At 38.3% G+C, this 25,782-nt stretch overlaps 1 protein-coding gene across 1 annotated transcript in view; it reads right to left on the reverse strand.

The window, feature by feature from the left end:
- LOC124021628 (LARGE xylosyl- and glucuronyltransferase 1-like) overlaps positions 1-25,782 on the reverse strand; it is a 114,513-nt gene that overhangs the window by 28,337 nt on the left and 60,394 nt on the right. The window contains exon 10 of the mRNA XM_046336766.1: positions 23,768-23,931. Within this exon, the coding sequence (XP_046192722.1) occupies positions 23,768-23,931 (164 nt within the window). The remainder of the gene's footprint in view (positions 1-23,767; positions 23,932-25,782) is intronic.

A 25,782-nucleotide genomic window follows, 5' to 3' on the forward strand; every position in this document is an offset into this window, starting at 1 on the left:
AGTAGAGGGGTTAACATCCTCTATAATATCTATTAAATCTGCCTGGCAACAGTAGAGGAGTTAACATCCTCTATAATATTTATTAAATCTGCCTGGCAACAGTAGAGGAGTTAACATCCTCTATAATATCTATTAAATCTGCCTGGCAACAGTAGAGGGGTTAACATCCTCTATAATATTTATTAAATCTGCCTGGCAACAGTAGAGGAGTTAACATCCTCTATAATATTTATTAAATCTGCCTGGCAACAGTAGAAGGGTTAACATCCTCTATAATATTTATTAAATCTGCCTGGCAACAGTAGAGGGGTTAACATCCTCTATAATATTTATTAAATCTGCCTGGCAACAGTAGAGGGGTTAACATCCTCTATGATATTTATTAAATCTGCCTGGCAACAGTAGAGGAGTTAACATCCTCTATAATATTTATTAAATCTGCCTGGCAACAGTAGAGGGGTTAACATCCTCTATAATGTAGTGATCTTTATTAAATCTGCCTGGCAACAGTAGAGGAGTTAACATCCTCTATAATATTTATTAAATCTGCCTGGCAACAGTAGAGGGGTTAACATCCTCTATAATATTTATTAAATCTGCCTGGCAACAGTAGAGGAGTTAACATCCTCTATAATATTTATTAAATCTGCCTGGCAACAGTAGAGGGGTTAATATCCTCTATAATATTTATTAAATCTGCCTGGCAACAGTAGAGGAGTTAACATCCTCTATAATGTAATGATCTTTATGAAATCTGCCCGGCAACAGTAGAGGAGTTAACATCCTCTATAATATTTATTAAATCTGCCTGGCAACAGTAGAGGAGTTAAACATTATAATGTAATGATCTTTATTAAATCTGCCTGGCAACAGTAGAGGAGTTAACATCCTCTATAATATTTATTAAATCTGCCTGGCAACAGTAGAGGAGTTAAACATTATAATGTAATGATCTTTATTAAATCTGCCTGGCAACAGTAGAGGAGTTAACATCCTCTATAATATTTATTAAATCTGCCTGGCAACAGTAGAGGAGTTAAACATTATAATGTAATGATCTTTATTAAATCTGCCTGGCAACAGTAGAGGAGTTAAACATTATAATGTAATGATCTTTATTAAATCTGCCCGGCAACAGTAGAGGAGTTAACATCCTCTATAATATTTATTAAATCTGCCTGGCAACAGTAGAGGAGTTAAACATTATAATGTAATGATCTTTATTAAATCTGCCTGGCAACAGTAGAGGAGTTAAACATTATAATGTAATGATCTTTATTAAATCTGCCCGGCAACAGTAGAGGAGTTAAATTCCCCTAAGAAGCTTGGTTTCATCAGGATATTCTGATCTGTATCTTCTGCATGTTTCTCTGCAGGCTCCACTGTCTCACAGCTTCCCTAGATAGTGCACTACTTTAGACCAGGTCCCATGCACCCTATTCCCTAGATAGTGCACTATTTTAGACCAGGTCCCATGCACCCTATTCCCTAGATAGTGCACTACTTTAGACCAGGACCCATAGCACCCTATTCCCTAGATAGTGCACTACTTTAGACCAGGACCCAGAGGGCTCTGTTCCCTAGATAGTGCACTACTTTAGACCAGGACCCATGCACCCTATTCCCTAGATAGTGCACTACTTTAGACCAGGACCCATGCACCCTATTCCCTAGATAGTGCACTATTTTAGACTAGGACCCATGCACCCTATTCCCTAGATAGTGCACTACTTTAGACCAGGACCCATGCACCCTATTCCCTAGATAGTGCACTACTTTAGACCAGGACCCATAGCACCCTATTCCCTAGATAGTGCACTACTTTAGACCAGGACCCATGCACCCTATTCCCTAGATAGTGCACTACTTTAGACCAGGACCCATAGCACCCTATTCCCTAGATAGTGCACTACTTTAGACCAGGACCCAGAGGGCTCTGTTCCCTAGATAGTGCACTACTTTAGACCAGGACCCATAGCACCCTATTCCCTAGATAGTGCACTACTTTAGACCAGGACCCATAGCACCCTATTCCCTAGATAGTGCACTACTTTAGACCAGGACCCAGAGGGCTCTGTTCCCTAGATAGTGCACTACTTTAGACCAGGACCCATAGCACCCTATTCCCTAGATAGTGCACTACTTTAGACCAGGACCCATGCACCCTATTCCCTATATAGTGCACTACTTTATACCAGGACCGAGAGGGCTCTATTCCCTATACAGTGCACTACTTTAGACCAGGACCCAGAGGTCTCTATATGGAATAGGGTTCTATTTGAGATGCAGAACACCGTTATATTTGGACCGGAAACTAAGCTGCCTCAAGTGTACAATTATATTTCCTATAAAACCCTGAAGATTATAAAGCTAACTGTTGTTGTTGTTGTTGACACATGTTGTGTTTGAAAAGGAGCCTGAAGTGTACAATGATCTTTCCTTAATAAAAAATCCCCAAATTCATAGCAAACTAATTTCGTACATGCTGTTTCATAGTTCAGTCAACAACCCACGGGGGGTTAAGATGCTGTAATAAATCCTATTCATACAGTACTAATATTACTAGAGAAGTGATGGCTGTAATGGAGTTTATAATGCAGTGATGGCTGTAATGGAGTTTATAATGCAGTGATGGCTGTAATGGAGTTTATAATGCAGTGATGGCTGTAATGTAGTTTATAATGCAGTGATGGCTGTAATGGAGTTTATAATGCAGTGATGGCTGTAATGGAGTTTATAATGCAGTGATGGCTGTAATGGAGTTGAGTTTATAATGCAGTGATGGGTGTAATGGAGTTTATAATGCAGTGATGGCTGTAATGGAGTTTATAATGCAGTGATGGTTGTAATGTAGTTTATAATGCAGTGATGGCTGTAATGGAGTTTATAATGCAGTGATGGCTGTAATGGAGTTTATAATGCAGTGATGGCTGTAATGGAGTTTATAATGCAGTGGTGGTTGTAATGGAGTTTATAATGCAGTGATGGCTGTAATGTAGTTTATAATGCAGTGATGGCTGTAATGTAGTTTATAATGCAGTGATGGCTGTAATGGAGTTTATAATGCAGTGATGGCTGTAATGGAGTTTATAATGCAGTGATGGATGTAATGGAGTTTATAATGCAGTGATGGCTGTAATGGAGTTTATAATGCAGTGATGGCTGTAATGTAGTTTATAATGCAGTGATGGCTGTAATGTAGTTTATAATGCAGTGATGGCTGTAATGGAGTTGAGTTTATAATGCAGTGATGGCTGTAATGGAGTTGAGTTTATAATGCAGTGATGGCTGTAATGGAGTTTAGTTTATAATGCAGTGATGGCTGTAATGGAGTTTATAATGCAGTGATGGCTGTAATGGAGTTTATAATGCAGTGATGGTTGTAATGGAGTTTATAATGCAGTGATGGCTGTAATGGAGTTTATAATGCAGTGATGTCTGTAATGGAGTTTATAATGCAGTGATGTCTGTAATGGAGTTGAGTTTATAATGCAGTGATGGCTGTAATGGAGTTTATAATGCAGTGATGGTTGTAATGGAGTTTATAATGCAGTGATGGTTGTAATGGAGTTTATAATGCAGTGATGGCTGTAATGGAGTTTATAATGCAGTGATGGCTGTAATGGAGTTTATAATGCAGTGATGTCTGTAATGGAGTTTATAATGCAGTGATGGCTGTAATGTAGTTTATAATGCAGTGATGGCTGTAATGTAGTTTATAATGCAGTGATGGCTGTAATGGAGTTTATAATGCAGTGATGGCTGTAATGTAGTTTATAATGCAGTGATGGCTGTAATGTAGTTTATAATGCAGTGATGGCTGTAATGGAGTTTATAATGCAGTGATGGCTGTAATGGAGTTTATAATGCAGTGATGGCTGTAATGGAGTTTATAATGCAGTGATGGCTGTAATGGAGTTTATAATGCAGTGATGGCTGTAATGGAGTTTATAATGCAGTGATGGCTGTAATGGAGTTTATAATGCAGTGATGGCTGTAATGGAGTTTATAATGCAGTGATGGATGTAATGGAGTTTACAATGCAGTGATGGGTGTAATGGAGTTGAGTTTATAATGCAGTGATGGGTGTAATGGAGTTGAGTTTATAATGCAGCGATGGGTGTAATGGAGTTGAGTTTATAATGCAGTGATGGGTGTAATGGAGTTTAGTTTATAATGCAGTGATGGGTGTAATGGAGTTGAGTTTATAATGCAGTGATGGGTGTAATGGAGTTTAGTTTATAATGCAGTGATGGGTGTAATGGAGTTGAGTTTATAATGCAGTGATGGGTGTAATGGAGTTTATAATGCAGTGATGGCTGTAATGGAGTTTATAATGCAGTGATGGCTGTAATGGAGTTTATAATGCAGTGATGTCTGTAATGGAGTTGAGTTTATAATGCAGTGATTGCTGTAATGGAGTTTATAATGCAGTGATGGCTGTAATGGAGTTTATAATGCAGTGATGGCTGTAATGGAGTTTATAATGCAGTGATGGCTGTAATGGAGTTTATAATGCAGTGATGGCTGTAATGGAGTTTATAATGCAGTGATGGCTGTAATGGAGTTGAGTTTATAATGCAGTGATGGCTGTAATGGAGTTGAGTTTATAATGCAGTGATGGCTGTAATGGAGTTGAGTTTATAATGCAGTGATGGCTGTAATGGAGTTTAGTTTATAATGCAGTGATGGCTGTAATGGAGTTTATAATGCAGTGATGGCTGTAATGGAGTTTATAATGCAGTGATGGTTGTAATGGAGTTTATAATGCAGTGATGGCTGTAATGGAGTTTATAATGCAGTGATGTCTGTAATGGAGTTTATAATGCAGTGATGGGTGTAATGGAGTTGAGTTTATAATGCAGTGATGGCTGTAATGTAGTTTATAATGCAGTGATGGCTGTAATGTAGTTTATAATGCAGTGATGGCTGTAATGGAGTTTATAATGCAGTGATGGCTGTAATGGAGTTGAGTTTATAATGCAGTGATGGCTGTAATGGAGTTGAGTTTATAATGCAGTGATGGCTGTAATGGAGTTGAGTTTATAATGCAGTGATGGCTGTAATGGAGTTGAGTTTATAATGCAGTGATGGCTGTAATGGAGTTTATAATACAGTGATGGCTGTAATGGAGTTGAGTTTATAATACAGTGATGGCTGTAATGGAGTTGAGTTTATAATACAGTGATGGCTGTAATGGAGTTGAGTTTATAATACAGTGATGGCTGTAATGGAGTTTATAATGCAGTGGTGGCTGTAATGGAGTTGATAATGCAGTGGTGGCTGTAATGGAGTTGATAATGCAGTGGTGGCTGTAATGGAGTTTATAATGCAGTGTTGGCTGTAATGGAGTTTATAATGCAGTGATGTCTGTAATGGAGTTTATAATGCAGTGATGGCTGTAATGGAGTTTATAATGCAGTGATGGTTGTAATGGAGTTTATAATGCAGTGATGGTTGTAATGGAGTTTATAATGCAGTGATGGCTTAATGGAGTTTATAATGCAGTGATGGCTGTAATGGAGTTTATAATGCAGTGATGTCTGTAATGGAGTTGAGTTTATAATGCAGTGATGTCTGTAATGGAGTTGAGTTTATAATGCAGTGATGGCTGTAATGTAGTTTATAATGCAGTGATGTATGTAATGGAGTTTATAATGCAGTGATGGCTGTAATGGAGTTTATAATGCAGTGATGTATGTAATGGAGTTGAGTTTATAATGCAGTGATGGCTGTAATGGAGTTGAGTTTATAATGCAGTGATGGCTGTAATGTAGTTTATAATGCAGTGATGGCTGTAATGGAGTTTATAATGCAGTGATGGCTGTAATGGAGTTTATAATGCAGTGATGGCTGTAATGGAGTTTATAATGCAGTGATTGCTGTAATGGAGTTTATAATGCAGTGATGGCTGTAATGGAGTTGATTTTATAATGCAGTGATGGCTGTAATGGAGTTGAGTTTATAATGCAGTGATGGCTGTAATGGAGTTTATAATGCAGTGATGTATGTAATGGAGTTGAGTTTATAATGCAGTGATGGCTGTAATGGAGTTGAGTTTATAATGCAGTGATGGCTGTAATGTAGTTTATAATGCAGTGATGGCTGTAATGGAGTTTATAATGCAGTGATGGCTGTAATGGAGTTTATAATGCAGTGATGGCTGTAATGGAGTTTATAATGCAGTGATTGCTGTAATGGAGTTTATAATGCAGTGATGGCTGTAATGGAGTTTATAATGCAGTGATGTATGTAATGGAGTTGAGTTTATAATGCAGTGATGGCTGTAATGTAGTTTATAATGCAGTGATGGCTGTAATGTAGTTTATAATGCAGTGATTGCTGTAATGGAGTTGAGTTTATAATGCAGTGATGGGTGTAATGGAGTTGAGTTTATAATGCAGTGATGGGTGTAATGGAGTTGAGTTTATAATGCAGTGATGGCTGTAATGTAGTTTATAATGCAGTGATGGCTGTAATGGAGTTTATAATGCAGTGATGGTTGTAATGTAGTTTATAATGCAGTGATGGCTGTAATGGAGTTGATAATGCAGTGATGGTTGTAATGGAGTTGATAATGCAGTGATGGCTGTAATGTAGTTTATAATGCAGTGAATGGCTTTATAATGCAGTGATGGCTGTAATGGAGTTTAAATGCAGTGATGGCTGTAATGGAGTTTATAATGCAGTGATGGCTGTAATGGAGTTTACAATGCAGTGATGGGTGTAATGGAGTTTATAATGTTTATAATGCAGTGATGGGTGTAATGGAGTTGAGTTTATAATGCAGTGATGGGTGTAATGGAGTTGAGTTTATAATGCAGCGATGGGTGTAATGGAGTTGAGTTTATAATGCAGTGATGGGTGTAATGGAGTTTAGTTTATAATGCAGTGATGGGTGTAATGGAGTTGAGTTTATAATGCAGTGATGGGTGTAATGGAGTTTAGTTTATAATGCAGTGATGGGTGTAATGGAGTTGAGTTTATAATGCAGTGATGGGTGTAATGGAGTTGAGTTTATAATGCAGTGATGGCTGTAATGGAGTTTAGTTTATAATGCAGTGATGGCTGTAATGGAGTTTATAATGCAGTGATGGTTGTAATGGAGTTTATAATGCAGTGATGGCTGTAATGTAGTTTATAATGCAGTGATGGCTGTAATGGAGTTGAGTTTATAATGCAGTGATGGCTGTAATGGAGTTGAGTTTATAATGCAGTGATGGCTGTAATGGAGTTTAGTTTATAATGCAGTGATGGCTGTAATGGAGTTTATAATGCAGTGATGGCTGTAATGGAGTTTATAATGCAGTGATGGTTGTAATGGAGTGATTATAATAATGCAGTGATGGCTGTAATGGAGTTTATAATGCAGTGATGTCTGTAATGGAGTTTATAATGCAGTGATGGGTGTAATGGAGTTGAGTTTATAATGCAGTGATGGCTGTAATGGAGTTTATAATGCAGTGATGGCTGTAATGTAGTTTATAATGCAGTGATGGCTGTAATGGAGTTTATAATGCAGTGATGGCTGTAATGGAGTTGAGTTTATAATGCAGTGATGGCTGTAATGGAGTTGAGTTTATAATGCAGTGATGGCTGTAATGGAGTTGAGTTTATAATGCAGTGATGGCTGTAATGGAGTTGAGTTTATAATGCAGTGATGGCTGTAATGGAGTTTATAATACAGTGATGGCTGTAATGGAGTTGAGTTTATAATACAGTGATGGCTGTAATGGAGTTGAGTTTATAATACAGTGATGGCTGTAATGGAGTTTATAATGCAGTGGTGGCTGTAATGGAGTTTATAATGCAGTGGTGGCTGTAATGGAGTTGATAATGCAGTGATGGCTGTAATGGAGTTGAGTTTATAATGCAGTGGTGGCTGTAATGGAGTTGAGTTTATAATGCAGTGGTGGCTGTAATGGAGTTTATAATGCAGTGTTGGCTGTAATGGAGTTTATAATGCAGTGATGTCTGTAATGGAGTTTATAATGCAGTGATGGCTGTAATGGAGTTTATAATGCAGTGATGGTTGTAATGGAGTTTATAATGCAGTGATGGTTGTAATGGAGTTTATAATGCAGTGATGGCTGTAATGGAGTTTATAATGCAGTGATGGCTGTAATGGAGTTTATAATGCAGTGATGTCTGTAATGGAGTTGAGTTTATAATGCAGTGATGTCTGTAATGGAGTTTATAATGCAGTGATGTCTGTAATGGAGTTGAGTTTATAATGCAGTGATGTCTGTAATGGAGTTGAGTTTATAATGCAGTGATGGCTGTAATGGAGTTGAGTTTATAATGCAGTGGTGGCTGTAATGGAGTTTATAATGCAGTGATGGCTGTAATGGAGTTTATAATGCAGTGATGGCTGTAATGGAGTTGATAATGCAGTGATGGTTGTAATGGAGTTGATAATGCAGTGATGGCTGTAATGTAGTTTATAATGCAGTGATGGCTGTAATGGAGTTTATAATGCAGTGATGGCTGTAATGTAGTTTATAATGCAGTGATGGCTGTAATGGAGTTTATAATGCAGTGATGGCTGTAATGGAGTTTATAATGCAGTGATGGCTGTAATGGAGTTTATAATGCAGTGATGGCTGTAATGGAGTTTACAATGCAGTGATGGGTGTAATGGAGTTGAGTTTATAATGCAGTGATGGGTGTAATGGAGTTGAGTTTATAATGCAGTGATGGGTGTAATGGAGTTTAGTTTATAATGCAGTGATGGGTGTAATGGAGTTGAGTTTATAATGCAGTGATGGGTGTAATGGAGTTGAGTTTATAATGCAGTGATGGGTGTAATGGAGTTGAGTTTATAATGCAGTGATGGGTGTAATGGAGTTGAGTTTATAATGCAGTGATGGGTGTAATGGAGTTTAGTTTATAATGCAGTGATGGCTGTAATGGAGTTTATAATGCAGTGATGGCTGTAATGTAGTTTATAATGCAGTGATGGCTGTAATGGAGTTTATAATGCAGTGATGGCTGTAATGGAGTTGATAATGCAGTGATGGTTGTAATGGAGTTGATAATGCAGTGATGGCTGTAATGTAGTTTATAATGCAGTGATGGCTGTAATGGAGTTTATAATGCAGTGATGGCTGTAATGTAGTTTATAATGCAGTGATGGCTGTAATGGAGTTTATAATGCAGTGATGGCTGTAATGGAGTTTATAATGCAGTGATGGCTGTAATGGAGTTTATAATGCAGTGATGGCTGTAATGGAGTTTACAATGCAGTGATGGGTGTAATGGAGTTGAGTTTATAATGCAGTGATGGGTGTAATGGAGTTGAGTTTATAATGCAGTGATGGGTGTAATGGAGTTTAGTTTATAATGCAGTGATGGGTGTAATGGAGTTGAGTTTATAATGCAGTGATGGGTGTAATGGAGTTGAGTTTATAATGCAGTGATGGGTGTAATGGAGTTTAGTTTATAATGCAGTGATGGCTGTAATGGAGTTTATAATGCAGTGATGGCTGTAATGTAGTTTATAATGCAGTGATGGCTGTAATGTAGTTTATAATGCAGTGATGGCTGTAATGGAGTTGAGTTTATAATGCAGTGATGGGTGTAATGGAGTTGAGTTTATAATGCAGTGATGTCTGTAATGGAGTTGAGTTTATAATGCAGTGATGTCTGTAATGGAGTTGAGTTTATAATGCAGTGATGGCTGTAATGGAGTTTATAATGCAGTGATGGCTGTAATGGAGTTTATAATGCAGTGATGGCTGTAATGGAGTTGAGTTTATAATGCAGTGATGGCTGTAATGGAGTTTAGTTTATAATGCAGTGATGGCTGTAATGGAGTTTATAATGCAGTGATGGCTGTAATGGAGTTTATAATGCAGTGATGGTTGTAATGGAGTTTATAATGCAGTGATGGCTGTAATGGAGTTTATAATGCAGTGATGTCTGTAATGGAGTTTATAATGCAGTGATGGGTGTAATGGAGTTGAGTTTATAATGCAGTGATGGCTGTAATGTAGTTTATAATGCAGTGATGGCTGTAATGTAGTTTATAATGCAGTGATGGCTGTAATGGAGTTTATAATGCAGTGATGGCTGTAATGGAGTTGAGTTTATAATGCAGTGATGGCTGTAATGGAGTTGAGTTTATAATGCAGTGATGGCTGTAATGGAGTTGAGTTTATAATGCAGTGATGGCTGTAATGGAGTTGAGTTTATAATGCAGTGATGGCTGTAATGGAGTTTATAATACAGTGATGGCTGTAATGGAGTTGAGTTTATAATACAGTGATGGCTGTAATGGAGTTGAGTTTATAATACAGTGATGGCTGTAATGGAGTTGAGTTTATAATACAGTGATGGCTGTAATGGAGTTTATAATGCAGTGGTGGCTGTAATGGAGTTGATAATGCAGTGGTGGCTGTAATGGAGTTGATAATGCAGTGGTGGCTGTAATGGAGTTTATAATGCAGTGTTGGCTGTAATGGAGTTTATAATGCAGTGATGTCTGTAATGGAGTTTATAATGCAGTGATGGCTGTAATGGAGTTTATAATGCAGTGATGGTTGTAATGGAGTTTATAATGCAGTGATTGTTGTAATGGAGTTTATAATGCAGTGATGGCTTAATGGAGTTTATAATGCAGTGATGGCTGTAATGGAGTTTATAATGCAGTGATGTCTGTAATGGAGTTGAGTTTATAATGCAGTGATGTCTGTAATGGAGTTGAGTTTATAATGCAGTGATGGCTGTAATGTAGTTTATAATGCAGTGATGTATGTAATGGAGTTTATAATGCAGTGATGGCTGTAATGGAGTTTATAATGCAGTGATGTATGTAATGGAGTTGAGTTTATAATGCAGTGATGGCTGTAATGGAGTTGAGTTTATAATGCAGTGATGGCTGTAATGTAGTTTATAATGCAGTGATGGCTGTAATGGAGTTTATAATGCAGTGATGGCTGTAATGGAGTTTATAATGCAGTGATGGCTGTAATGGAGTTTATAATGCAGTGATTGCTGTAATGGAGTTTATAATGCAGTGATGGCTGTAATGGAGTTGATTTTATAATGCAGTGATGGCTGTAATGGAGTTGAGTTTATAATGCAGTGATGGCTGTAATGGAGTTTAGTTTATAATGCAGTGATGGCTGTAATGGAGTTTATAATGCAGTGATGGCTGTAATGGAGTTTATAATGCAGTGATGGTTGTAATGGAGTTTATAATGCAGTGATGGCTGTAATGGAGTTTATAATGCAGTGATGTCTGTAATGGAGTTTATAATGCAGTGATGGCTGTAATGGAGTTGAGTTTATAATGCAGTGATGGCTGTAATGGAGTTTAGTTTATAATGCAGTGATGGCTGTAATGGAGTTTATAATGCAGTGATGGCTGTAATGTAGTTTATAATGCAGTGATGGCTGTAATGTAGTTTATAATGCAGTGATTGCTGTAATGGAGTTGAGTTTATAATGCAGTGATGGGTGTAATGGAGTTGAGTTTATAATGCAGTGATGGGTGTAATGGAGTTGAGTTTATAATGCAGTGATGGCTGTAATGTAGTTTATAATGCAGTGATGGCTGTAATGGAGTTTATAATGCAGTGATGGTTGTAATGTAGTTTATAATGCAGTGATGGCTGTAATGGAGTTGATAATGCAGTGATGGTTGTAATGGAGTTGATAATGCAGTGATGGCTGTAATGTAGTTTATAATGCAGTGATGGCTGTAATGGAGTTTATAATGCAGTGATGGCTGTAATGGAGTTTATAATGCAGTGATGGCTGTAATGGAGTTTACAATGCAGTGATGGCTGTAATGGAGTTTACAATGCAGTGATGGGTGTAATGGAGTTGAGTTTATAATGCAGTGATGGGTGTAATGGAGTTGAGTTTATAATGCAGTGATGGCTGTAATGGAGTTTATAATGCAGTGATGGCTGTAATGGAGTTTATAATGCAGTGATGTATGTAATGGAGTTGAGTTTATAATGCAGTGATGGCTGTAATGTAGTTTATAATGCAGTGATGGCTGTAATGTAGTTTATAATGCAGTGATTGCTGTAATGGAGTTGAGTTTATAATGCAGTGATGGGTGTAATGGAGTTGAGTTTATAATGCAGTGATGGGTGTAATGGAGTTGAGTTTATAATGCAGTGATGGCTGTAATGTAGTTTATAATGCAGTGATGGCTGTAATGGAGTTTATAATGCAGTGATGGTTGTAATGTAGTTTATAATGCAGTGATGGCTGTAATGGAGTTGATAATGCAGTGATGGTTGTAATGGAGTTGATAATGCAGTGATGGCTGTAATGTAGTTTATAATGCAGTGATGGCTGTAATGGAGTTTATAATGCAGTGATGGCTGTAATGGAGTTTATAATGCAGTGATGGCTGTAATGGAGTTTACAATGCAGTGATGGCTGTAATGGAGTTTACAATGCAGTGATGGGTGTAATGGAGTTGAGTTTATAATGCAGTGATGGGTGTAATGGAGTTGAGTTTATAATGCAGCGATGGGTGTAATGGAGTTGAGTTTATAATGCAGTGATGGGTGTAATGGAGTTTAGTTTATAATGCAGTGATGGGTGTAATGGAGTTGAGTTTATAATGCAGTGATGGGTGTAATGGAGTTTAGTTTATAATGCAGTGATGGGTGTAATGGAGTTGAGTTTATAATGCAGTGATGGGTGTAATGGAGTTGAGTTTATAATGCAGTGATGGGTGTAATGGAGTTTAGTTTATAATGCAGTGATGGCTGTAATGGAGTTTATAATGCAGTGATGGCTGTAATGTAGTTTATAATGCAGTGATGGCTGTAATGGAGTTTATAATGCAGTGATGGCTGTAATGGAGTTGAGTTTATAATGCAGTGATGGGTGTAATGGAGTTGAGTTTATAATGCAGTGATGTCTGTAATGGAGTTGAGTTTATAATGCAGTGATGTCTGTAATGGAGTTGAGTTTATAATGCAGTGATGGCTGTAATGGAGTTTATAATGCAGTGATGGCTGTAATGGAGTTTATAATGCAGTGATGGCTGTAATGGAGTTTATAATGCAGTGATGGTTGTAATGGAGTTTATAATGCAGTGATGGCTGTAATGTAGTTTATAATGCAGTGATGGCTGTAATGGAGTTGAGTTTATAATGCAGTGATGGCTGTAATGGAGTTGAGTTTATAATGCAGTGATGGCTGTAATGGAGTTTAGTTTATAATGCAGTGATGGCTGTAATGGAGTTTATAATGCAGTGATGGCTGTAATGGAGTTTATAATGCAGTGATGGTTGTAATGGAGTTTATAATGCAGTGATGGCTGTAATGGAGTTTATAATGCAGTGATGTCTGTAATGGAGTTTATAATGCAGTGATGGGTGTAATGGAGTTGAGTTTATAATGCAGTGATGGCTGTAATGGAGTTTATAATGCAGTGATGGCTGTAATGGAGTTTATAATGCAGTGATGGCTGTAATGGAGTTTATAATGCAGTGATGGCTGTAATGGAGTTGAGTTTATAATGCAGTGATGGCTGTAATGGAGTTGAGTTTATAATGCAGTGATGGCTGTAATGGAGTTGAGTTTATAATGCAGTGATGGCTGTAATGGAGTTGAGTTTATAATGCAGTGATGGCTGTAATGGAGTTTATAATACAGTGATGGCTGTAATGGAGTTGAGTTTATAATACAGTGATGGCTGTAATGGAGTTGAGTTTATAATACAGTGATGGCTGTAATGGAGTTTATAATGCAGTGGTGGCTGTAATGGAGTTTATAATGCAGTGGTGGCTGTAATGGAGTTGATAATGCAGTGATGGCTGTAATGGAGTTGAGTTTATAATGCAGTGGTGGCTGTAATGGAGTTGAGTTTATAATGCAGTGGTGGCTGTAATGGAGTTTATAATGCAGTGTTGGCTGTAATGGAGTTTATAATGCAGTGATGTCTGTAATGGAGTTTATAATGCAGTGATGGCTGTAATGGAGTTTATAATGCAGTGATGGTTGTAATGGAGTTTATAATGCAGTGATGGTTGTAATGGAGTTTATAATGCAGTGATGGCTGTAATGGAGTTTATAATGCAGTGATGGCTGTAATGGAGTTTATAATGCAGTGATGTCTGTAATGGAGTTGAGTTTATAATGCAGTGATGTCTGTAATGGAGTTTATAATGCAGTGATGTCTGTAATGGAGTTGAGTTTATAATGCAGTGATGTCTGTAATGGAGTTGAGTTTATAATGCAGTGATGGCTGTAATGGAGTTGAGTTTATAATGCAGTGGTGGCTGTAATGGAGTTTATAATGCAGTGATGGCTGTAATGGAGTTTATAATGCAGTGATGGCTGTAATGGAGTTGATAATGCAGTGATGGTTGTAATGGAGTTGATAATGCAGTGATGGCTGTAATGTAGTTTATAATGCAGTGATGGCTGTAATGGAGTTTATAATGCAGTGATGGCTGTAATGTAGTTTATAATGCAGTGATGGCTGTAATGGAGTTTATAATGCAGTGATGGCTGTAATGGAGTTTATAATGCAGTGATGGCTGTAATGGAGTTTATAATGCAGTGATGGCTGTAATGGAGTTTACAATGCAGTGATGGGTGTAATGGAGTTGAGTTTATAATGCAGTGATGGGTGTAATGGAGTTGAGTTTATAATGCAGTGATGGGTGTAATGGAGTTTAGTTTATAATGCAGTGATGGGTGTAATGGAGTTGAGTTTATAATGCAGTGATGGGTGTAATGGAGTTGAGTTTATAATGCAGTGATGGGTGTAATGGAGTTGAGTTTATAATGCAGTGATGGGTGTAATGGAGTTGAGTTTATAATGCAGTGATGGGTGTAATGGAGTTTAGTTTATAATGCAGTGATGGCTGTAATGGAGTTTATAATGCAGTGATGGCTGTAATGTAGTTTATAATGCAGTGATGGCTGTAATGGAGTTTATAATGCAGTGATGGCTGTAATGGAGTTGATAATGCAGTGATGGTTGTAATGGAGTTGATAATGCAGTGATGGCTGTAATGTAGTTTATAATGCAGTGATGGCTGTAATGGAGTTTATAATGCAGTGATGGCTGTAATGTAGTTTATAATGCAGTGATGGCTGTAATGGAGTTTATAATGCAGTGATGGCTGTAATGGAGTTTATAATGCAGTGATGGCTGTAATGGAGTTTATAATGCAGTGATGGCTGTAATGGAGTTTACAATGCAGTGATGGGTGTAATGGAGTTGAGTTTATAATGCAGTGATGGGTGTAATGGAGTTGAGTTTATAATGCAGTGATGGGTGTAATGGAGTTTAGTTTATAATGCAGTGATGGGTGTAATGGAGTTGAGTTTATAATGCAGTGATGGGTGTAATGGAGTTGAGTTTATAATATGCAGTGATGGGTGTAATGGAGTTTAGTTTATAATGCAGTGATGGCTGTAATGGAGTTTATAATGCAGTGATGGCTGTAATGTAGTTTATAATGCAGTGATGGCTGTAATGTAGTTTATAATGCAGTGATGGCTGTAATGGAGTTGAGTTTATAATGCAGTGATGGGTGTAATGGAGTTGAGTTTATAATGCAGTGATGTCTGTAATGGAGTTGAGTTTATAATGCAGTGATGTCTGTAATGGAGTTGAGTTTATAATGCAGTGATGGCTGTAATGGAGTTTATAATGCAGTGATGGCTGTAATGGAGTTTATAATGCAGTGATGGCTGTAATGGAGTTGAGTTTATAATGCAGTGATGGCTGTAATGGAGTTTAGTTTATAATGCAGTGATGGCTGTAATGGAGTTTATAATGCAGTGATGGCTGTAATGGAGTTTATAATGCAGTGATGGTTGTAATGGAGTTTATAATGCAGTGATGGCTGTAATGGAGTTTATAATGCAGTGATGTCTGTAATGGAGTTTATAATGCAGTGATGGGTGTAATGGAGTTGAGTTTATAATGCAGTGATGGCTGTAATGTAGTTTATAATGCAGTGATGGCTGTAATGTAGTTTATAATGCAGTGATGGCTGTAATGGAGTTTATAATGCAGTGATGGCTGTAATGGAGTTGAGTTTATAATGCAGTGATGGCTGTAATGGAGTTGAGTTTATAATGCAGTGATGGCTGTAATGGAGTTGAGTTTATAATGCAGTGATGGCTGTAATGGAGTTGAGTTTATAATGCAGTGATGGCTGTAATGGAGTTTATAATACAGTGATGGCTGTAATGGAGTTGAGTTTATAATACAGTGATGGCTGTAATGGAGTTGAGTTTATAATACAGTGATGGCTGTAATGGAGTTGAGTTTATAATACAGTGATGGCTGTAATGGAGTTTATAATGCAGTGGTGGCTGTAATGGAGTTGATAATGCAGTGGTGGCTGTAATGGAGTTGATAATGCAGTGGTGGCTGTAATGGAGTTTATAATGCAGTGTTGGCTGTAATGGAGTTTATAATGCAGTGATGTCTGTAATGGAGTTTATAATGCAGTGATGGCTGTAATGGAGTTTATAATGCAGTGATGGTTGTAATGGAGTTTATAATGCAGTGATGGTTGTAATGGAGTTTATAATGCAGTGATGGCTTAATGGAGTTTATAATGCAGTGATGGCTGTAATGGAGTTTATAATGCAGTGATGTCTGTAATGGAGTTGAGTTTATAATGCAGTGATGTCTGTAATGGAGTTGAGTTTATAATGCAGTGATGGCTGTAATGTAGTTTATAATGCAGTGATGTATGTAATGGAGTTTATAATGCAGTGATGGCTGTAATGGAGTTTATAATGCAGTGATGTATGTAATGGAGTTGAGTTTATAATGCAGTGATGGCTGTAATGGAGTTGAGTTTATAATGCAGTGATGGCTGTAATGTAGTTTATAATGCAGTGATGGCTGTAATGGAGTTTATAATGCAGTGATGGCTGTAATGGAGTTTATAATGCAGTGATGGCTGTAATGGAGTTTATAATGCAGTGATTGCTGTAATGGAGTTTATAATGCAGTGATGGCTGTAATGGAGTTGATTTTATAATGCAGTGATGGCTGTAATGGAGTTGAGTTTATAATGCAGTGATGGCTGTAATGGAGTTGAGTTTATAATGCAGTGATGGCTGTAATGGAGTTTAGTTTATAATGCAGTGATGGCTGTAATGGAGTTTATAATGCAGTGATGGCTGTAATGGAGTTTATAATGCAGTGATGGTTGTAATGGAGTTTATAATGCAGTGATGGCTGTAATGGAGTTTATAATGCAGTGATGTCTGTAATGGAGTTTATAATGCAGTGATGGGTGTAATGGAGTTGAGTTTATAATGCAGTGATGGCTGTAATGTAGTTTATAATGCAGTGATGGCTGTAATGTAGTTTATAATGCAGTGATGGCTGTAATGGAGTTTATAATGCAGTGATGGCTGTAATGGAGTTTATAATGCAGTGATGTATGTAATGGAGTTGAGTTTATAATGCAGTGATGGCTGTAATGGAGTTGAGTTTATAATGCAGTGATGGCTGTAATGTAGTTTATAATGCAGTGATGGCTGTAATGGAGTTTATAATGCAGTGATGGCTGTAATGGAGTTTATAATGCAGTGATGGCTGTAATGGAGTTTATAATGCAGTGATTGCTGTAATGGAGTTTATAATGCAGTGATGGCTGTAATGGAGTTTATAATGCAGTGATGTATGTAATGGAGTTGAGTTTATAATGCAGTGATGGCTGTAATGTAGTTTATAATGCAGTGATGGCTGTAATGTAGTTTATAATGCAGTGATTGCTGTAATGGAGTTGAGTTTATAATGCAGTGATGGGTGTAATGGAGTTGAGTTTATAATGCAGTGATGGGTGTAATGGAGTTGAGTTTATAATGCAGTGATGGCTGTAATGTAGTTTATAATGCAGTGATGGCTGTAATGGAGTTTATAATGCAGTGATGGTTGTAATGTAGTTTATAATGCAGTGATGGCTGTAATGGAGTTGATAATGCAGTGATGGTTGTAATGGAGTTGATAATGCAGTGATGGCTGTAATGTAGTTTATAATGCAGTGATGGCTGTAATGGAGTTTATAATGCAGTGATGGCTGTAATGGAGTTTACAATGCAGTGATGGCTGTAATGGAGTTTACAATGCAGTGATGGGTGTAATGGAGTTGAGTTTATAATGCAGTGATGGGTGTAATGGAGTTGAGTTTATAATGCAGCGATGGGTGTAATGGAGTTGAGTTTATAATGCAGTGATGGGTGTAATGGAGTTTAGTTTATAATGCAGTGATGGGTGTAATGGAGTTGAGTTTATAATGCAGTGATGGGTGTAATGGAGTTTAGTTTATAATGCAGTGATGGCTGTAATGGAGTTGAGTTTATAATGCAGTGATGGCTGTAATGGAGTTTAGTTTATAATGCAGTGATGGCTGTAATGGAGTTTATAATGCAGTGATGGCTGTAATGGAGTTTATAATGCAGTGATGGTTGTAATGGAGTTTATAATGCAGTGATGTCTGTAATGGAGTTTATAATGCAGTGATGGGTGTAATGGAGTTGAGTTTATAATGCAGTGATGGCTGTAATGGAGTTTATAATGCAGTGATGGCTGTAATGGAGTTTATAATGCAGTGATGGCTGTAATGGAGTTTATAATGCAGTGATGGCTGTAATGGAGTTTATAATGCAGTGATGGCTGTAATGGAGTTGAGTTTATAATGCAGTGATGGCTGTAATGGAGTTGAGTTTATAATACAGTGATGGCTGTAATGGAGTTGAGTTTATAATACAGTGATGGCTGTAATGGAGTTTATAATGCAGTGGTGGCTGTAATGGAGTTTATAATGCAGTGGTGGCTGTAATGGAGTTGATAATGCAGTGATGGCTGTAATGGAGTTGAGTTTATAATGCAGTGGTGGCTGTAATGGAGTTGAGTTTATAATGCAGTGGTGGCTGTAATGGAGTTTATAATGCAGTGTTGGCTGTAATGGAGTTTATAATGCAGTGATGTCTGTAATGGAGTTTATAATGCAGTGATGGCTGTAATGGAGTTTATAATGCAGTGATGGTTGTAATGGAGTTTATAATGCAGTGATGGTTGTAATGGAGTTTATAATGCAGTGATGGCTGTAATGGAGTTTATAATGCAGTGATGGCTGTAATGGAGTTTATAATGCAGTGATGTCTGTAATGGAGTTGAGTTTATAATGCAGTGATGTCTGTAATGGAGTTTATAATGCAGTGATGTCTGTAATGGAGTTGAGTTTATAATGCAGTGATGTCTGTAATGGAGTTGAGTTTATAATGCAGTGATGGCTGTAATGGAGTTGAGTTTATAATGCAGTGGTGGCTGTAATGGAGTTTATAATGCAGTGATGGCTGTAATGGAGTTTATAATGCAGTGATGGCTGTAATGGAGTTGATAATGCAGTGATGGTTGTAATGGAGTTGATAATGCAGTGATGGCTGTAATGTAGTTTATAATGCAGTGATGGCTGTAATGGAGTTTATAATGCAGTGATGGCTGTAATGTAGTTTATAATGCAGTGATGGCTGTAATGGAGTTTATAATGCAGTGATGGCTGTAATGGAGTTTATAATGCAGTGATGGCTGTAATGGAGTTTATAATGCAGTGATGGCTGTAATGGAGTTTACAATGCAGTGATGGGTGTAATGGAGTTGAGTTTATAATGCAGTGATGGGTGTAATGGAGTTGAGTTTATAATGCAGTGATGGGTGTAATGGAGTTTAGTTTATAATGCAGTGATGGGTGTAATGGAGTTGAGTTTATAATGCAGTGATGGGTGTAATGGAGTTGAGTTTATAATGCAGTGATGGGTGTAATGGAGTTGAGTTTATAATGCAGTGATGGGTGTAATGGAGTTGAGTTTATAATGCAGTGATGGGTGTAATGGAGTTTAGTTTATAATGCAGTGATGGCTGTAATGGAGTTTATAATGCAGTGATGGCTGTAATGTAGTTTATAATGCAGTGATGGCTGTAATGGAGTTTATAATGCAGTGATGGCTGTAATGGAGTTGATAATGCAGTGATGGTTGTAATGGAGTTGATAATGCAGTGATGGCTGTAATGTAGTTTATAATGCAGTGATGGCTGTAATGGAGTTTATAATGCAGTGATGGCTGTAATGTAGTTTATAATGCAGTGATGGCTGTAATGGAGTTTATAATGCAGTGATGGCTGTAATGGAGTTTATAATGCAGTGATGGCTGTAATGGAGTTTATAATGCAGTGATGGCTGTAATGGAGTTTACAATGCAGTGATGGGTGTAATGGAGTTGAGTTTATAATGCAGTGATGGGTGTAATGGAGTTGAGTTTATAATGCAGTGATGGGTGTAATGGAGTTTAGTTTATAATGCAGTGATGGGTGTAATGGAGTTGAGTTTATAATGCAGTGATGGGTGTAATGGAGTTGAGTTTATAATGCAGTGATGGGTGTAATGGAGTTTAGTTTATAATGCAGTGATGGCTGTAATGGAGTTTATAATGCAGTGATGGCTGTAATGTAGTTTATAATGCAGTGATGGCTGTAATGTAGTTTATAATGCAGTGATGGCTGTAATGGAGTTGAGTTTATAATGCAGTGATGGGTGTAATGGAGTTGAGTTTATAATGCAGTGATGTCTGTAATGGAGTTGAGTTTATAATGCAGTGATGTCTGTAATGGAGTTGAGTTTATAATGCAGTGATGGCTGTAATGGAGTTTATAATGCAGTGATGGCTGTAATGGAGTTTATAATGCAGTGATGGCTGTAATGGAGTTTATAATGCAGTGATGGCTGTAATGGAGTTTATAATGCAGTGATGGCTGTAATGGAGTTTATAATGCAGTGATGGCTGTAATGGAGTTTATAATGCAGTGATGGTTGTAATGGAGTTTATAATGCAGTGATGGCTGTAATGTAGTTTATAATGCAGTGATGGCTGTAATGGAGTTTATAATGCAGTGATGGCTGTAATGGAGTTTATAATGCAGTGATGGCTGTAATGGAGTTTATAATGCAGTGATGGCTGTAATGTAGTTTACAATGCAGTGATGGGTGTAATGGAGTTGAGTTTATAATGCAGTGATGGGTGTAATGGAGTTGAGTTTATAATGCTGCGATGGGTGTAATGGAGTTGAGTTTATAATGCTGCGATGGGTGTAATGGAGTTGAGTTTATAATGCAGTGATGGGTGTAATGGAGTTGAGTTTATAATGCAGTGATGGGTGTAATGGAGTTGAGTTTATAATGCAGTGATGGGTGTAATGGAGTTGAGTTTATAATGCAGTGATGGGTGTAATGGAGTTGAGTTTATAATGCAGTGATGGGTGTAATGGAGTTGAGTTTATAATGCAGTGATGGGTGTAATGGAGTTGAGTTTATAATGCAGTGATGGGTGTAATGGAGTTGAGTTTATAATGCAGTGATGGCTGTAATGGAGTTTATAATGCAGTGATGGCTGTAATGGAGTTTATAATGCAGTGATGGTTGTAATGGAGTTTATAATGCAGTGATGGCTGTAATGTAGTTTATAATGCAGTGATGGCTGTAATGGAGTTTATAATGCAGTGATGGCTGTAATGGAGTTTATAATGCAGTGATGGCTGTAATGGAGTTTATAATGCAGTGATGGCTGTAATGTAGTTTACAATGCAGTGATGGGTGTAATGGAGTTGAGTTTATAATGCAGTGATGGGTGTAATGGAGTTGAGTTTATAATGCTGCGATGGGTGTAATGGAGTTGAGTTTATAATGCTGCGATGGGTGTAATGGAGTTGAGTTTATAATGCAGTGATGGGTGTAATGGAGTTGAGTTTATAATGCAGTGATGGGTGTAATGGAGTTGAGTTTATAATGCAGTGATGGGTGTAATGGAGTTGAGTTTATAATGCAGTGATGGGTGTAATGGAGTTGAGTTTATAATGCAGTGATGGGTGTAATGGAGTTGAGTTTATAATGCAGTGATGGGTGTAATGGAGTTGAGTTTATAATGCAGTGATGGGTGTAATGGAGTTGAGTTTATAATGCAGTGATGGGTGTAATGGAGTTTAGTTTATAATGCAGTGATGGCTGTAATGGAGTTTATAATGCAGTGATGGCTGTAATGGAGTTTCAATGGAAAGTGACATCACTCCATATGATGTCACTGCTGTGGTTAAATCAGTCTATCAGAGTATGATGTCACTGCTGTGGTTAAATCAGTCTATCAGAGTATGATGTCACTGCTGTGGTTAAATCAGTCTATCAGAGTATGATGTCACTGCTGTGGTTAAATCAGTCTATCAGAGTATGATGTCACTGCTGTGGTTAAATCAGTCTATCAGAGTATGATGTCACTGCTGTGGTTAAATCAGTCTATCAGAGTATGATGTCACTGCTGTGGTTAAATCAGTCTATCAGAGTATGATGTCACTGCTGTGGTTAAATCAGTCTATTAGAGTATGATGTCACTGCTGTGGTTAAATCAGTCTATCAGAGTATGATGTCACTGCTGTGGTTAAACCAGTGTATCAGAGTATGATGTCACTGCTGTGGTTAAACCAGTCTATCAGAGTATGATGTCACTGCTGTGGTTAAATCAGTCTATCAGAGTATGATGTCAGTGCTGTGGTTAAATCAGACACACACAGACAGTCAAACACAGCTACAGATTAAAATGCTGGAGGTGCAGCTGCTACAGACCTAGCTGGGTGCTGTCAGATTAGTTTGACGGCTGTAGAGTCCTGTACTTCCGTGAGGGTCAGAGGTTACAGCTGTAGCAGTTTCAAACAACAGCCTTTGATTCTGTTTTAGAGGATCACCCAGGAAATAACTATGTTTGTTAACAGCAATACTGTCTGAACAAACCCACCCCCCTCTCTCTCTCTCTCTTCCCCTCTCTCTCCCTCTCTCCCTCCTAAAACCAGCTGTGGATTTGTCCCTTGTCCTACTGTTGTCTTCTGTCCCCTACTGTCCCTAGAGTAGACTTGTCCTACTGTCCCCAGAGCTACAGACACATGACTGACTGGACCTGTCCATGGAGAGCTGTGTGTAAGGCCTGTCTTCTGTCCCCTACTGTACCCAGAGCTACAGACACATGACTGACTGGACCTGTCCATAGATAGCTGTGTGTAAGGTCTGGCTTCCAACCTGTCCATGGAGAGCTGTGTGTAAGGTCTGTCTTCCTACCTGTCCATAGAGAGCTGTGTGTAAGGTCTGTCTTCCTATCTGTCCATAGAGAGCTGTGTAAGGTCTGTCTTCCTACCTGTCCATAGAGAGCTGTGTAAGGTCTGTCTTCCTACCTGTCCATACAGAGTTGTGTGTAAGGTCTGTCTTCCTACCTGTCCATAGAGAGCTGTGTGTAAGGTCTGTCTTCCTACCTGTCCATGGAGAGCTGTGTGTAAGGTCTGTCTTCCTACCTGTCCACGGAGAGCTGGGTAAGGTCTGTCTTCCTACCTGTCCATAGAGAGCTGTGTGTAAGGTCTGTCTTCCTACCTGTCCATAGAGAGCTATGTGTAAGGTCTGTCTTCCTACCTGTCCATGTAGAGCTGTGTGTAAGGTCTGTCTTCCTACCTGTCCATAGAGAGCTGTGTGTAAGGTCTGTCTTCCTACCTGTCCATAGAGAGCTGTGTGTAAGGTCTGTCTTCCTATCTGTCCATAGAGAGCTGTGTAAGGTCTGTCTTCCTACCTGTCCATAGAGAGCTGTGTGTAAGGTCTGTCTTCCTACCTGTCCATAGAGAGCTGTGTGTAAGGTCTGTCTTCCTACCTGTCCATAGAGAGCTGTGTAAGGTCTGTCTTCCTACCTGTCCATAGAGAGCTGTGTGTAAGGTCAGTCTTCCTACCTGTCCATAGAGAGCTGTGCCACCAGTGTAACGTCTGTGTGGTCCGTGCTGGGTTCATATTCGTAGTGAAGGAAATAGAGGTGAGTCCTGTGAACCGTGAAACGCTCCCGGCGGAACTCATAACACGGATCATCTTCATCCAGCTCTGACAGAGTCTTCTGGAGCTGGAGACGGAGAGGAGGGGAGGGGAGAGGAGAGAGGAGGGAGGAGAGCAGGGGAGAGGAGGGGAGAGGAGAGAGGAGAGCAGGGGAGAGGAGGGGAGAGAGCAGGGGAGAGGATGGAGGAGAGAGGAGAGGAGGGGAGAGGAGGGGAGGAGGGGAGGGGAGGGGAGAGGAGAGAGGAAGGGGGAGAGTGTAGAGGAGGGGAGAGGAGAGAGGAAGGGGGAGAGTGTAAAGGAGGGGAGAGAGGAGGAGGATAAGAATTGGTCTTTAATAGTGTCAGACTTTTTAATAAGATACCTCTCTCAGGGACGACAACAACAGTGAGACTAATGGTTGTGATGGTCAGTATTCAGCTTCAGCTGTGTGTCCTACACACTGGGATAGAACTTGTGTGTTTGGACATTTAGGAGTCCGTTTCAATACAAACGGACTCAATTAGCAAAGAGATGAGGATCAAACACCAACTCTATTACCACTGGGTCTGGAGAGACACAGCAGATAGTTCCCTCTGTCTTCTCATCGTTAATACCACATCTGTCTTCTCATAGTTAATAACACATCTGTCTTCTCATAGTTAATACCACATCTGTCTTCTCATAGTTAATACCACATCTGTCTTCTCATAGTTAATACCACATCTGTCTTCTCATAGTTAATACCACATCTGTCTTCTCATAGTTAATACCACATCTGATCCTTCTGTCTTCTCATAGTTAATACCACATCTGTCTTCTCATAGTTAATACCACATCTGTCTTCTCATAGTTAATACCACATCTGTCTTCTCATAGTTAATACCACATCTGATCCATCTGTCTTCTCATAGTTAATACCACATCTGATCCATCTGTCTTCTCATAGTTAATACCACATCTGATCCTTCTGTCTTCTCATCGTTAATACCACATCTGATCCCTCTGTCTTCTCATAGTTAATACCACATCTGTCTTCTCATAGTTAATACCACATCTGATCCTTCTGTCTTCTCATAGTTAATACCACATCTGATCCCTCTGTCTTCTCATAGTTAATACCACATCTGTCTTCTCATAGTTAATACCACATCTGTCTTCTCATAGTTAATACCACATCTGATCCTTCTGTCTTCTCATAGTTAATACCACATCTGTCTTCTCATAGTTAATACCACATCTGTCTTCTCATAGTTAATACCACATCTGATCCTTCTGTCTTCTCATAGCTAATACCACATCTGTCTTCTCATAGTTAATACCACATCTGTCTTCTCATAGTTAATACCATATCTGATCCTTCTGTCTTCTCATAGTTAATACCACATCTGATCCTTCTGTCTTCTCATAGTTAATACCACATCTGATCCTTCTGTCTTCTCATAGTTAATACCACATCTGTCTTCTCATAGTTAATACCATATCTGATCCTTCTGTCTTCTCATCGTTAATACCACATCTGTCTTCTCATAGTTAATACCACATCTGATCCTTCTGTCTTGTCATAGTTAATAACACATCTGTCTTCTCATAGTTAATAACACATCTGTCTTCTCATAGTTAATACCACATCTGTCTTCTCATAGTTAATACCACATCTGTCTTCTCATAGTTAATAACACATCTGTCTTCTCATAGTTAATAACACATCTGTCTTCTCATAGTTAATAACACATCTGTCTTCTCATAGTTAATACCACATCTGTCTTCTCATAGTTAATACCACATCTGTCTTCTCATAGTTAATACCACATCTGTCTTCTCATAGTTAATACCACATCTGTCTTCTCATAGTTAATACCACATCTGATCCTTCTGTCTTCTCATAGTTAATACCACATCTGATCCTTCTGTCTTCTCATAGTTAATACCACATCTGATC

This window comes from Oncorhynchus gorbuscha, unplaced genomic scaffold, assembly GCF_021184085.1.
Source record: "Oncorhynchus gorbuscha isolate QuinsamMale2020 ecotype Even-year unplaced genomic scaffold, OgorEven_v1.0 Un_scaffold_1150, whole genome shotgun sequence".
NCBI lineage: Eukaryota > Metazoa > Chordata > Actinopteri > Salmoniformes > Salmonidae > Oncorhynchus > Oncorhynchus gorbuscha.